Source organism: Pygocentrus nattereri, chromosome 6 (assembly GCF_015220715.1).
Source record: "Pygocentrus nattereri isolate fPygNat1 chromosome 6, fPygNat1.pri, whole genome shotgun sequence".
Taxonomy (NCBI): domain Eukaryota; kingdom Metazoa; phylum Chordata; class Actinopteri; order Characiformes; family Serrasalmidae; genus Pygocentrus; species Pygocentrus nattereri.
Genome location: NC_051216.1, coordinates 4,749,857 through 4,765,595, shown reverse-complemented (window position 1 = coordinate 4,765,595; position 15,739 = coordinate 4,749,857). Strand labels below are relative to the sequence as shown.

Below are 15,739 nucleotides of genomic sequence, written 5' to 3'. Positions count from 1 at the left end.
CTGACCCCCCTACCCAGGTCCCACTCCAGCCCTGCTCTCTGCTATGACTGCATTTTAAAAATGTGTTTTTTAAGGCCAGAGTCTTCCCAAATCTATCGTCTCAGACACCAGGCAGTGTATTTTTAACCATTTCATGTAATATCTTGCTGTGTGGGAGCTGGACGTCTGGTCTGCGAGCGTCTCTGACTAAGTTTCTCTAGAATGAAGCGTTTCACACCAAACCACTCTGAACAACTTTGTTTACATCTGATTAATTATGCAGAAATTTTGAAAAAATGGTGGAGTCGCCCTTTAAAAGTAACACAAACGTATTATGTATATATTCTAATTTTTGAAAGTGTTTTTTGAAAAAGGTGAGGTAGTTGATTATATGAGCCCTGTTTGTCTGCGTGCTGGTGATGATTAAAGATTTATGGACATGTTTGGAGGCCGATCAGTGAGAATGTCCCTTACTGTGTCCCTCCTCCTCTCCAGCCTGGCTCTGCGTCCAGCCTCAGATTCCACAGAGCGCCGCAGAGAGAGAGCAGTGGAGGCAGCGGGCAGACAGGCAGAGGGGTTCGGGGCGGAGGTCCGGCAGCCCGGCGAGCGCAGCGGAGACACAGCGGTGAGTGAAACAGCTTCAGCACCAGCCAAACACTTTCAGACCAACACTGAGACCTAAACAGGACGGCTGGTCTCCATGTCAACCAATGGCTTAAATGGTCTCTGTGTCCGGTAGCAAAGTTGTACAGCAATACTAGATGGGGGGGGGGGGGGGTTATGCCATTAAAATAACATTAAATATCATTAAAATGAGTTTAATGTGCAAGCGTCTGACTAGATGGGCAGTTTTTTAGATTTAAAGGGTGTTTCTTTTAAGAGAAATTGAACATTTCTGCATAATTTAAGGTTTACTTTAAGTTCAGATGTAGTCAGAGTCGTTCAGGGCGGTTTGGTGTGAAACTCTCTGTTCTAGATAAACTAACCGGGTCAGAACCGTTCACAGTGGTGGTGATGGGAACCAGACGTCCCTCTAAAAGCTCCTACAGAAAGTTCCTACATGAACTGGTTCTGAATTCACTGCCTGATGACTGAGACGCTGTTTTATGAGAGTTTAGAGAACTTCAACTCCATTCATGGTGGAGGGAGACATGCAGGGCGCTGTGCGGCAAAATAGTCCCCAAAGAAAGCTCATTATTCCAGATTTTCCACTGTTTTCCATCATCAACATTCCATATAAACTCAGAAGACTCATGTAGGTTCTCTGGTGGTTCTGGATGGTAAATAAAGTGTCTATAGCTGTGTTGTCGTCATGGCGACGCCTGGTTCCCATCACCACCACTGTAAAGACCGATTTCACCCCAAACCGCTCTGAATGACTCCTGACTGAGTTATACAGAAATGTGGAAAAATTGGAGTTTCCCTTTAAGGCAATAGTAGCTGGACTGTGAGTCACAAAGACCTGAATTAACCACACATGAATTATGCATAGAGATGCTAACGTGGCCAGTGGCCTCTGCCTGAAGGCCACAGTGAGGATAAACATCCACAAACCCAAACCAACAAGTGCAGCTGAGGTTTCTCTCACAATCACGTCTGAACTGAGCCAGCAACACAGGCTTGCTGATTCAGCTCATCTTAGAACTAGTTAAGATATCAAACCCATCTTACTGCTCATTACAGGTGAGATTAAGTTAGGGCTTGAGTTAAAGTTAGACGATGTTTGGCTGAACGAGTTTAAAACTAGTCTTTCTAAGCACCGTTGACTGACTCTAATCTAACTGTGGTTAATTACTATTTGGAGAAATCGCTGCTGTCGCAAGAAAACCTCAGATCCCCACGTTTGTCGTTTTTCATTTGTTGCTGTAATTTGAAAATACCCGCTGTCCTTTACATTGTGTGTACGTTTCATGATGGATGGACTAAAACAAATGACCCTAAATAACATGGAAAGACGTCTGGTTCCATTCACTTACATTAAAAGCAAAGTAGGTTTTTTCCTTCTCCTGTAAAGTTAGTGTTTTGGAGATACGAGGTTTTGATCTGACAGCAGCGAAATGTTTCTACACTCATCAGCTCCACTGACCGTATAGCTGCTCTCTGTAGTTCTACAGTTACAGACTGTAGTCCATCTGTTTCTCTGATACTCTGTTACCCTGTTCTTCAGTGGTCAGGACCCCCATGGACCCTCACAGAGCAGGTACTGTTTGGGTGGTGGGTCATTCTCAGCACTGCAGTGACACTGACGTGGTGGTGGTGTGTTAGTGTGTGTGGTGCTGGTGCGAGTGGATCAGACACAGCAGTGCTGCTGGAGTTTTTAAACACTGCGTCCACTCACTGTCCACTCTATTAGACGCTCCTACCTTGTTGGTCTCAGGAACCCTTGAAGAACTATCTTTTTTGAGGGTATATATCAGCTTCAGTAGGTCTAAGCCGCTAACAGAACCCAGCTTTTAAAGTTGTGTAAAACAGTGTCGCATCACTCTTGGGTTCCTGTAACTGATTACGTCGGCATGCGCCAGCAGCCAGGGAAAGACAATGCTGTTTCTCTTCCCCTCCCGCCACCCCACTGGTCAGGCAGGGAAAATGCTGAGCTCAGAGACCCTCCCTGCTACTGAGGTTCACCCTGATAAACGTCATAGTGCAGGAGAACAAAGTACTGTGATTTGTGATTCATGCTGACTGTGAAAACATCCTGATTTTCAAAGTGGACGTGAAGAGTTTCATTCCATAATGCAGCATATTCATTTGTCATAAGAAGAGATTTGAAAAGAATAATAGCTGACATATAAAAATGATGTTTTCTCTAATAAAAGCAGTATTAAGCTTGATATAGCACAAATATATTTGTTTGTCTAAAGCCCAACAACATGCCTCATGAAAATCTGTGGTGGTTACTGTGTTTTGGAACCAAACCCTTCAGTTGTTTATGGTACAGGGTGATTCCAGTGTTGTGGGGCAGTCGTGGGCTGGAGGTTAGGGACCCAGTCCTGTGACCGGAAGGTCGCTGGTTTGATCTCCTGAACCGACCGTCCATGACTGAGGTGTCCTTGAGCAAGACACCTAACCCCCAACTGCTCCCCGGGCACCATAGATAGGGCTGCCCACCGCTCTGGGCAAGTGTGCTTACTGCCCCCTAGTGTTTGTGATCACTAGTGTGCTTACAGATGGGTTAGACTGCAGAGGTGAAATTTCCTCGTTGTGGGACTAATAAGGGTCACTGAATCTAATCTAATTAAAAAAGATTAATCTGATTTAAAAATGATTAATTTGGCTTGTAAATCGTTACAGATCAGTGCAGTGAGCTGTAAATGATGTAAATGAGCATAAAGTTTATTATGTAGTTCTACAAGGTCTCAGTCTGAACCTCCTCCAGCTGGACGGACGACATCAACACCACAGTCAAACTCATCCCAGACTGGACTGAGCGTGTCGGGCGTCGCTGCTCTCACGGCTCTTTCAGTGGGATTTCGGAGATCATCCAGTGCTGTGGAACCAGCGCCGAACGCTCTGAGCTGCTGGAGCTTCACTGCTGATGAAAATCCCGCTGCTCAGTTCTGACGGATTCACTCTGATTGACGTGGAGAACGCAGAACGTTCTGCTCAGGGGTCTCAGCTCCTCTCAGACTGAAGGAGCCGGTCAGAAACTCTATGACCTCCTCTTACAGTTGGAGTGTGATTGGTTCCTCGGCGCCTCACGGTTGTAAAAATATGGCACTTTGAAATCAGATGAATCGTTCTGAATCACCCTGTACCTTCTGTATTAGTTATTAGAGAAACATTTGGTTCTCAGCCCATCAAAGAACCCAGCTCCAGCGCTTCTCCTCGAGATCAACCTTCCCACAGGTTTGAGCGGAAACGTTACCCAACCCCACCAGATTATCTAATTATGAAGTATGAAGTTCTGCTCCTGGGGGGCCAGATACCTGCACAGTTTTGAGCAGGTCCCCACTGAATTAATGCTCTCAGAAGTCCTTGATTGCCTTTATTTGCCCTTAACTGTCTTCAGAAGTGCTTGTTTAGCTGAGTGAGGTTTGTTTGGATTGGACTGGAGGTGAAACCTCCGGAAGGTAGACCTCTAGATCGGGATGGTAACCACTGCATAATGGCTTGTTTTTCCATAGGGGCATCACAATGTCTAAGTTTGATCTTCCTCCGAGTTATGAAGAGTCCGCACATCATCAGTATGGTCCTCAGCAGCAGGGGGGTGGCTATCCATACGCGGCATATGGCTTCCCCCCACAGCCGGGGGTCTATACCGGATCAGGGCAGCCTGGGATGCACCCTCCAGCCGGAACGTGGCACGGACCAGGATACCCAGCGCATGGGATGCCATCCATCATCCCAACCTTCTCTCCTTCAGGGATGCCCTCCCCCAACCCCGGTAAGCTGGGAAGGGTGTAAATCTCTGACAGTTCAATTCGACCGTGACTCCATATAAAATCTTAAATTCCACCGTTTCTTAATTTGCTTGCTTTGGTACGATTTGGTGTTATTAAGAAAAACGAAGGGAACTATTTACACAGTAGTGGAATATTCAGTATTATTTATATATTTATTATGAATTTATATATAAGCAGTTATAATTAATTCTGATGTTCCAAATTCATTGCAGTTCAGTTTTCATCTTCAGATGCATTTCTATGTGAGAGAAAGTCACTGAGTGTGTTTACATGCACTTAATAATCCGATAACTGCAGAAAATCTGATTTGGTCAGTAATCAAAGCATTTTCATGCACTTGAGTAATCAGATAATGAGGAAACTCTGTCTACATGAATCAGACAGCAATCAGATTTCTGCTTTGCAACCAGCCAATAAACTCACATATGACGACGTGGCGTAAACGTAAAACTCAAACTTCATGACGTGGCTTTTTTAAAAAAACATTACGCCGCTTTACCTGAAAATATGAACATGCATCATCTAGAAGATGTATTTGGTTTCAGCGTCGCTCCAAATTGCTGAGGTTGCTGCGACGCTGCTCGCTTATTTCCGGTACCGCCGTCTGTTTTCACTCACGCTCAGACTGAGAAATCCGAAAGAAATCAGAGTGAGAGCTCACAGCACTGAGAAACCTGACTACTGAGCTCAAATCCAGCCTCTATCAGATTTCTACACCTCGCTCTGATCTAAGAAATCGAAGTATGCTGTTTATATGACCATTTCAATAATCAGATAATTGAATAAACAGAGAAATCCAATTATGATGGGATTATTGAGTGCATGGAAACTCAGTGGGCTTATGTTATTGTCCATTTTTGCCCTTTTCTCATAACACTCACTGACGTTTTCCAGATTGTGCTGTCCAGTAAAAGTGATCAGTCAAAACTAGTGAGACGCAATCACATCACGATCACATTTGCATCTGCAGATAAATCAGAGGCATCGGACAGATGTTTAGATTTGATGCTTTTTTCAAAACTGATATTTGAGACTTTGATGTGTTTACTGAGCACAATGTTCAGGCAACGAAGAGTCACTGCGGTTTTTTTCTGCGTTTGTGACCCTGAAAGATGTTTTATATTCGTCCGCCACACTATTTCAGGTAGATGTGGCCTCAGTTTCTACATTTTATAAGCCATCGTGCATCGGCGTCAGCAGACACGCACATGAAAAACAATATTAGGTATGAGCATCGGCCAAAAACACTGTCAAAACCTACGTTGATTATATTCAAATTCCATCCATAATCTACTGGAGCATCCAGGCGTAATCTGTTCCAAACCGCCTCAGCCCTGTTCTCACATTCAAAGGGAATTCTGGAGAACAGCAGAGGCACTAAGCCTGGATGAAAGTCTGCACTCCCTACAGAAATGGAGAGAATGAGACGTTTAGAGACTCGTAATAGACGCTTGATGTTTCTACATTACCTGCTTTTGCCTTATTGAAAGCTGTAAATGAAGCAGTTTGGCTTCCGCGCAGAGGCGAGGCGGCGGAGGCTGCACAGCTACTCAGCCGACGCTCTGAGAAACAGCGGCGTCAGACTTACAGAAGAGAATAAAACGCCTTCAGAAGGCAGACAAAGCCGTTTCTGTCGCCGCTCGTTCTCAGGAGAGCTCGGAGAGCAGACAGAGCACACAGTCAAACAATGTCTGTTGTTGCAGGAGACTCCGAAGGCTTCGCAGCAGGTGGATTATGGGAAAGCATGAGCGTCCGGCATGCGTTCATCAGGAAGGTGAGATGAACTGCTGAGCGCTGCTGAGACTCTTCAAAAGGAGGTCTGCATGCGCAGTTTGACAAACCATGACTGCTGCTAAGCACATTAACAGGGTGGGGATGTAAAAGGATTAGAAACATGTATTCAGAATACAAATTAAACTCAGTCCATGTTACGTTTTATGAAGGCAGTATTTAAAATACATTTACTTTTTTTCATTTTTAGTAACTTTTAGAACTTACACGCCTAAATTTACACAACGTACAGTCTTTAAAAGGAACACCATCAATGCTCGTTTATTAAGTGCTTTAAAATAACACAAACATGCTTGTTAGAATCTAAAGAGGGACTCTTATTATGAATCTCAGTGTTACTGAGCTCTGCTAAAGCCCGAGTAGACTGATAAATCAATGTGATCAGTTATTAGTACTTGAAAGTAGTTTACAAGTATGACATACTTAAAAGTATCAAAAGTATTAATTATACTATATATATATACACACACACACAGGTCGCCAGTCCATCGCAGGGCAGCCAGACAGACACAGACAGTCAGTCACACCCAGGGGCAGTGTAGCACGTCCAATCGGCCTGACTGCATGTCTTTGGACAGTGGGAGGAAACCGGAGAACCTGGAGGAACCCCACGCAGACACGGGGAGAACATGCAAACTCCCGTTCTTAATCCACAGGGTTTAATATGATGTCGGCCCACCCTTTGCAGCTATAACAGCTTCAACTCTTCTGGGAAGGCTTTCCAAGGGTTTACAAGGGTTAGGAATGTTTATGGGAATTTCTGACCGTTCTTCCAGAAGCACATTTGTGAGGTCAGACACTGATGTTGGACGAGAAGGCCTGTCTCACAGTCTCCACTCTAATACATCCCAAAGGTGTTCTATGGGGTTGAGGTCAGGACTCTGTGCAGGCCAGTCAAGTTCTTCCACACCAAACTGGCTCATCCACGTCTTTATGGACCTGCTTTGTGCACTGGTGCGCAGTCATGTTGGAACAGGAAGGGGCCGTCCCCAAACTGTTCCCACAAAGTTGGGAGCATGAAATTGTCCAAAATCTCTTGGTGCTGAAGCTTTAAGAGCTCCTTTCACTGGAACTAAGGGGCCGAGCCCAACTCCTGAAAAACAACCCCACACCATGATCCCCCCTCCACCAAACTTTACACTCACAATGCAGTCAGACAAGTACCGTCTCCTGGCAACCGCCAAACCCAGACTCGTCCATCAGATTTCCAGACGGAGAAGCGTGATTGGTCACTCCAGAGAACACGTCTCCACTGCTCTAGAGTCCAGTGGCGGCGCTTTACACCACTGCATTCCACGCTTTGCATTGCGCTTGGTGATGTAAGGCTTGGATGCAGCTGCTCGGCCATGGAAACCCATTCCATGAAGCTCTCTACGCTGTTCTTGAGCTGATCTGAAGGCCACATGAAGTTTGGAGGTCTGTAGTGATTGACTCTGCAGAAAGTCGGTGACCTCTGCGCACTATGCCCCTCAGCATCCGCTGACCGCTCTGTCATTTTACGTGGCCGACCGCTTCGTGGCTGAGCTGCTGTCGTTCCCAATCGCTTCCACTTTGTTATAATCCCACTGACAGTGGACTGTGGAATATTTAGTAGTGAGGAAATTTCACGACTGGACTTGCTGCACAGGTGGCGTCCGATCACGGCACCACACTGGAATTCACTGAGCTCCTGAGAGTGACCCATTCTTTCACTAATGTCTGTAGAAGCAGTCAGGGGCTTGGTTGCCAATACTTTTGACAATATAGTGTGTGTGTGTGTATATATATATATATATAGAACCCTACACACATATATATATATATATATATATATATATATATATGTGTGTGTGTGTGTGTGTCGCTGTTGTCGGGAAAAAACCTTGTATCTTTAAAACAGTAACTTTACAGGAGAAGGAAATAACTCACTTTACTTTTAATGTAAGTCAATGGAACCAGACTTTTTCCAGGCCATTTTTCAAGTGTGTCATGCGTGTGTTTTATACGGTATATAGACTTCGCCTGGTTTTCATGTTGTGTGTTGCAGGTCTACCTTATTTTGGCAGCACAGCTTTTGCTCACAACCTCAATTGTAGCCGTGTTCACATTCGTGTGAGTATGAATAATCAGCTATTTCAATTAAAGCAGGTTGTTTTGTGTTATACACATAAAAAGCCTTTGTGTGTTTCTGTTTGTTACCGTCTCGCCCTGCAGTGATCCTGTACGCCTGTTTGTAATCCAGAATCCCGGCATTTACTGGGCATCGTTGTGAGTTTTTGGTCCTTTATTAATCTGATTAGGGTTCATTAGTGCAGCTCAGGATTTAATCACATCTACAGGAACAGAAGTGTCGTACTGGAACTGACTGGTAAATGATTCATCCTTTTCACAGTGCTGTGTACTTTGTTGTGTACCTTGTGCTGGTGTGCTGTGAGAAACCACGGTGAGTTTAACCCTCATATGCGTCACTGCATCACAGCCACTCAGGCCAATTCAGGTTATTTTATCCAGCGCTGATAAATATTCGCCTTTATTTACAGGAGGAGATTTCCTTGGAATTTGGTTCTTCTCCTAGTTTTTGTAAGTGTGATTTTAAGTTTTTGGCGAGACTCACTGCGTTGTTCCCGTTTTCTTAGAGGAACCAGAACGTCTGTTTTAAATGTATAGAGCTAAATTCATGTTTCTCCCACAGACTCTTGCCATGTCCTATATGACAGGGACAATAGCAAGGTCAGTCTCTCACACACACACACACACACACACACACACACATACACATATAGGTACACATATAAAAAATGATGGTTCTTCAAGGGTTCTTGAACCATGAGCAATCAAACAACCCTTTCCATGATTAAAGGGTTCCTTGCATCATGGAAGGGTTCTTCACATTGATGGAAAATGTGCTGTAGGTGGTTCTGTACAGAACCTTTTCAAAAAGGGTCCCATGTAGCACCAAAAAGGGTTCGTCTATCATAACAAGCCTGACAATTTCACAATAGCAGAACCCTTTTTGGTGCTATATAGAACCGTCTACAGCACCTTCACCATCAGTTCTCCATCAAATCTATCTATCTATCTATCTATCTATATATACACACACACACACACACACACACACACACACACACACACACACACGTAAATATGTATGGGTCGTTCTACAGAGACGTCCATTTCTGTGTCCCTTGCGTTTACAGATATATTACACTTGAAAAACTTGTTAAGGTTACAATTTATTTACATTTTAAAATGACCCAAAAAGTGATTTTAACAATTCCACCTTCTTGAGCCTCAATTCAGCAATATTGGGTTTTAAATCAATCACATAGAATTCCAGTCACCACAGAAGAGCTCGTCCCCACAGCCGTGTGTGAAGGCCAGGGCCAGATTTTCAGGTTAAAAAAACAAAACAACAAAAAAAACATTTTTCTGCCATTTTAACTATAATAATCTATACATGACTATGAAATATATGAATTAAATAACAAAGAAAATAAATAAATATATGATGAAAGTTCTCCAGGAGTCGTGTCACTGGTGTTACCGCATAACAATCTCTTATTTTGAAATAAAAGTCACACCGATGACGTCACTCAACCTCCTTCGACCTGTTTTCTGAGGATCTATGGAGAAAAGCTCATGGTGAGTCCACTGCGTCTCTCAGTTCTCAGAGATCTTCTCATTCAGCTCATGATCTCATATGAAGCTTCTAGCTGACGTCACCGGTGTGACCGACTTTATTCTGAGGTCACTGTGAAAAAATAGAAACACAAATGGATTAAATTCCATATTTTAGTGGACGTTCCCTGATGGACAGCGTGTGGTTTGATGTTCTGTGAAATGCGTTGATCATTAAAAACGTCTCTGGTGTTTCCTTTATTATGTGGAACACCAGAGACGGTCAGTAACACCAGTGACTCCTATGGAGAGACAGGAAAGTGGACGCTTCTGTAGAACGACCCATTTACATCATTATCATGATAAATCATATTTCAGTACAATACAGTATACTTCTTTTGAACATATTGTGGGCATCGTCAACAAGGAGGTGGTTATAATGTTACACCTGATGGGTGTATGATAATGTAATATAATGATATTGTCGATGTTCTCGTTGCAGTTATTTTGACACCAAAGCAGTGTTCCTGGCCCTGGGGATAACAGCAGTAGTGTGTGTCGCTGTGACGGTCTTCTCTTTTCAGACCAAGGTAAAAACTGCAGTACTGGAGGCTTTGGAGCTTCGATCAACTACGTGGCTCTGAAACGGGCCTTTGTTGGCTGTATCGAATGACCCCATTGTCTCAGCTTACAATGACCGTCTGTCCCTCTTAAAACATTCATGCCCAACTGGTAAATGTCTCATGCCTTTCCCATCACAAGCCCCTGATTAATAACACAAACTGTTCCAGCTGTCTGAACAATGTCAGGAGGACTGTAGGACAAGTACAGCACTTTGCTCCTCCCTGAAACAGTTAACTTGGCAATTGTGTCTATTATAACATTTATATCACTTCACTTAGATGCACTATATGGACAACAGCACTGGGACACACCTCTTAATCATTGAATTCAGGTGTGTCAGTCAGTCTCATTGCCACGGGTGTGTAAAATCAAGCAGCTAGCCATGCAGCCTGCCTTTACACACATTAGTGAAAGAATGGGTCTAAAGAGCCACTGAACTCGAGCGCGGTGCTGGGATAAGATGCCACCGCTGCAACAAGTCAGTTTGTGAAATTGCTTCCCTCTGAGATGTTCCACGATCAGCTGTGAGTGGTATTGTTGAAAAGTGGAAGCGTTTAGGAACCATGGGAGCTTCATGGCAACGTTTCCATGGCTGAGCAGCTGCACACAAGCCATACACCACCAAGCACAATGCCAAGTATCGGAGGCAGTGGAGTAAAGCGCCGCCGCTGGACTCTGGAGCAGTGGAAACACATTCTGTGGAGTGACCAATCACACTTTTCTATCTGTCAGTCTGATAGACGAGTCTGGGTTTGGAGAACATTACCTGCCTGACTGCACTGTGCCAGCTGTAAAGTTTGGTGGAGGAGGGATGATGATATGGGTGAAGGGGAATCTTAACGCTTCAGCACCAAGACATTTTGGGCAATTGTACACTTCTAACTTTGTGGGAACAGTTCGGGGAAGAACCTTTTCTGTTCCAGCATGACTGAGACCCAGTGCATCTGGTTTTGAGAACCATCATCAAAGTAAGGTCCATAAAGGCATGGCTGGGTGAATTTGGTGTGGAAGAACCTGACTGGCCCTCACAGGTTCCTGACCTCCACCCCATCAAACACCTTTGGGATGAACTAGAATGGAGATTGTCACCAAAACGGCTCGTCCAACATCAGTATATGACCTCACAAATGCTCTTCTGGATGAATGGGCAGAAATTCCCACAGGCTCTCTCCACACTCAATCTGTAGAAATCTTCCTAGAAGAGTGGAAGCTGTTAGAGACGCAAAGGGGGACCGACTGCATATTAGCACCTACAGATTTAGAACGGGATTCATAAAGGATCCTGTAGGTGTCCCTATACTTTGTCTATATGGTCTATTTTGATATGTGTGTACAGATACATTGTTACATCCAAAAGTTTGTAGACACCAGCGTTTCTTCTGAAATGAAGGGTATTAATAGTGAGTCTGTGCTGCAGTAACAGCCTCTACTCTTCTGGGAAGGCATTTGATGGAGCATTAGTGAGGTCAGGTACTGATGTTGGATGGTCAGCTCTCGATCACGCCACCCCATCCCAAAGGTACTGGATGAAGCGCCAGAGAACATAGATCCACTGCTCCACAGCCCAATGCTGGGGGGGGGGGCTTCATACCCCTCTAGCCCACACTTGGCATTCGGCTCGGTGACCTAAGGCTCTTGAGTGGCTACTCCAGCAGTCGCATGGCTTTACCAGCAAACTAGCTAAATGCATTCATTAGACAGGCTGTCTGGATACTTTTGGACATATTGTAGGTTGAAATGTTCCTAAAGCTGCACTTCTGGTTTAACATATGTAAAGTTAACAGGGCTTTTGACTGGATGACTCGTGTTTTTGGCCAGGTGGACTTCACCTCCTGCACCGGTCTGTTGTGTGTTATGGGAGTCGTTGTCTTGGTTACAGGCATCATTACAACCATCGTGCTCTCCTTTCAGTATGTAAGTGTTACTGGTCACACTGAGGACACTGGTGTACACTCCCTGTCCACTTTATCGGAAACCCCTCACTCTTGTAGCTTCACCTAGATGCTGGTGTACAGATAAGAGACTGTAGCCCATCTGTTCGTGTTAGCCACCCTATAGTCCCTCATCAGTGGTCAGTTTCTGGTAATATCTGGACCACAGTGGCCGTGTGGTTTAGGAACTGACTAAGGGCTGACTAGAGGGGGGTTGAGAAACTGTGCAGCAGCAGATGGACTACAGTCTACAGCTGTATACTGAGATAGTAAGCCTATAAAGTTGGTGGATCTCAAAAAGTTGCCAGGGAGTGGCAGGTGTTTCTAATAAAGTGAACGGTTTGCTTCTCCAGTACATAAAGCCACCTTTCTTTAACCTCTCAGGTTCCTTGGCTTCACATGCTGTACGCTGCTATCGGAGCGATAGTCTACACCCTGGTGAGTTTACCAGAATCTTCTAGGAACTGGCACGACTGACTGAGCACTCAATACGTAACCACCTCTCAGAATCAGAATCCTTTATTGATCCCAGAGGGAAATTGCAGTTGTTACAGCTGCAACCGTTTATGTAAAAGAATAAACACTTTAACGACTTAAAACAAAGATAAAGAGAAATTTGCGTTGTGTCCACGAGATTTAAGTTCTTATGAATAGAGTAACCGTACAGTAATACGGTGACTGTGATAATAAATATTAAACATCTAGTATAAAGCAGTTCAAATTACTGTACCTCAGTTACTGCACACATTATTATTATTAAACATATGAACAGTACTCTCACAAGTAATTGCAAATTGAGACTGCATAAAAATCCCACCTAGAGCTAAAATTTACAGCTGGCTCCGTGGTGTCAGCTGGTTCCTGTGCTGTTTGTTTGGCTGTCGAATAGCCATGTACATGTCCAGCAGGGTCAGGTGTGGCAATACGTTGAAATTGGGGCAGCCATGGGCTGGAGGGTGTGCATCCCGAAGGTCGATCCCCAGAGCCGACAGCACATGACTGAGGTGTCCTTGAGCAAGACACCTAACCCCCAACTGCTTCCCGGGCACCGTGGACAGGGCTGCCCACCGCCCCCTATTGTGTGTGTTCACTAGTGTGTATGTGGTGTTTCACTGCACGGACGGGTTAAACGCGGAGGTGGAATTTCCCCAAGTTTTCTTTAAAATTTGCTGATTCTTATTCCACTAAATTCTTTGAAACCGATCGTTTAAAAACAACGAACAGAAAAAAAACCCACATCCGTGTCGCCTATGAAGAAAAAGATCAGATTTGGGCCACCTTGACCTGCTGCTGTACTCGCTCACCACTGGAGTCCGTCTTCGTGCAGTCGTCTGCTGGTCATTTAGGTCTGAACTGATCTTCTGTGCTTCTGTCTCGTGCAGTTTCTGGTGTATCACACTCAGGTGCTGATAGGGAACCGCGCTCACACCATCAGCCCGGAGGAGTACGTCTTCGCAGCGCTCTCTCTCTACGTAGACATCGTGCAGATCTTCATCTTCCTGCTGCAGATCACCGGCAGCTCCTCAGAGTGACCCCCAGGGTAGGGCTGTGTGTGCGAACACACTCAATCCCCTGCAGTTCCAACACTCGGAACACCTTCCCGGCGCTGCTCTCCGTGCGCCGAGCCGATGGGTTACAGTGTGTTGTGCTGACTGTGTATCAAATCTGCTTCTGCACTTTAAAACGGTTTCATTTGCGCTTTGGAAGCTCCGTTATATCAGCCGTGCTTCAGCGAGCACAGAGGAGGCAACTCCCTTAACATGCGTGAAGTTGATTAATGCAGAATTAACTTGACCTGCAGAAAATGGATTTATATAATCTGTGGATTTATGATGACATGCTACACTGTGTTCTCTGTTGTTTGTGTCAAGTCTGGATTTACTCAATTTTATTTTCATAATATAAGACTAAATATATCCAAATCAGCAGCGTGTTGCCTCTTATATTATTATCTTTAATAACACATCTGTATTAACACACATGGGGCTCTGCAGATTATATTAATAATAAAACAATCTAGTCTTTTATAGCTATGCTTTTTTGTGAGAGACAGCATGGGGAACTTAAAATATGTATCATCAGGGTATCAAATCAATACTTAAAGTATTGATTTAATACCCTGATGATACTTTAAGTATTGATGTGATACCCTGATGATACTTTAAGTATTAATTTGATACCCTGGTGATACTTAAGGTATTAATTTGATACCCTGGTGATACTTAAGGTATTAATTTGATACCCTGATGATACTTAAGGTATTAATTTGATACCTTGATGATACTTAAGGTATTGATTTAATACCCTGATGATACTTAAGGTATTGATTTAATACCTTGATGATACTTAAAGTATTAATTTGATACCCTGGTGATACTTAAAGTATTAATTTGATACCCTGATGATACTTAAAGTATTAATTTGATACCCTGGTGATACTTAAAGTATTAATTTGATACCTTGATGATACTTAAGGTATTGATTTAATACCCTGATGATACTTTAAGTATTGATGTGATACCCTGATGATACTTTAAGTATTAATTTGATACCCTGGTGATACTTAAGGTATTAATTTGATACCCTGATGATACTTAAGGTATTAATTTGATACCTTGATGATACTTAAGGTATTAATTTGATACCTTGATGATACTTAAGGTATTGATTTAATACCTTGATGATACTTAAAGTATTAATTTGATACCCTGGTGATACTTAAAGTATTAATTTGATACCCTGATGATACTTAAAGTATTAATTTGATACCCTGGTGATACTTAAAGTATTAATTTGATACCCTGATGATACTTAAGGTATTAATTTGATACCCTGATGATACTTAAGGTATTGATTTAATACCCTGATGATACTTAAAGTATTAATTTGATACCCTGGTGATACTTAAGGTATTAATTTGATACCCTGATGATACTTAAAGTATTTTTAATTAGGGATGCATTAATACCATTTTCTTTTCAGTCCAAGTATGAGTACATGTTTTTAGTACTTGCTGATACTGAGTTCAATATCATACGGAGTAACTTACTCAGAATTAAGTATTTGTTAGTATAAAAGTGAAATTAACAGTTAAATAATTAATTTTTATCAGTTCATTTATTGATTTGAAATGAAACGCATAAACCCGAAACCCACATTCTGCACACAAAATGCATAGCTGACTTCTAGTCTTCAGCATTTCAGAATGGTTTAAGCTACAGACATGATCCACATATCAGGATGTTCAGCAGACGCCGCCCGCTCAAGGTCGCATGATCTCATCGAGCTGTGACTCATCGTCTGTGAGTAATTCAGCTCAGAAAATCACCAAAAATCCTGATATCATTGATATTATTAGCCTTCATATTATAAACAAAGGGTTAAAACAGCGACATGGTTCACTCATCAGAC

The 15,739-nt window shown here is 43.3% G+C and overlaps 1 protein-coding gene across 1 annotated transcript; it reads left to right on the top strand.

Moving 5' to 3' along the window:
- Positions 1-484: 484 nt before the first annotated feature.
- Positions 485-14,250, top strand: LOC108412955 (protein lifeguard 3). The gene is made up of 12 exons (XM_017685208.2): positions 485-604; positions 4,104-4,363; positions 6,086-6,156; positions 8,200-8,264; positions 8,367-8,420; positions 8,545-8,595; positions 8,693-8,732; positions 8,845-8,882; positions 10,276-10,363; positions 12,216-12,311; positions 12,713-12,766; positions 13,711-14,250. Exons 2-12 carry the CDS (start codon positions 4,114-4,116, stop codon positions 13,858-13,860), a joined length of 957 nt encoding a protein of 318 aa, XP_017540697.2. The 5' UTR covers positions 485-604; positions 4,104-4,113; the 3' UTR covers positions 13,861-14,250.
- Positions 14,251-15,739: the final 1,489 nt, after the last annotated feature.

Excerpts from the sequence above, each read along its gene's own strand:
- LOC108412955 (XM_017685208.2), top strand. The coding sequence starts at position 4,114 with ATGTCTAAGTTTGATCTTCCTCCGAGTTATGAAGAGTCCGCACATCAT. Across the intron at positions 8,265-8,366 it reads GTAGCCGTGTTCACATTCGT|TGATCCTGTACGCCTGTTTG; the intron begins GTGAGTATGAAT and ends CTCGCCCTGCAG. Across the intron at positions 12,312-12,712 it reads TCGTGCTCTCCTTTCAGTAT|GTTCCTTGGCTTCACATGCT; the intron begins GTAAGTGTTACT and ends TTAACCTCTCAG.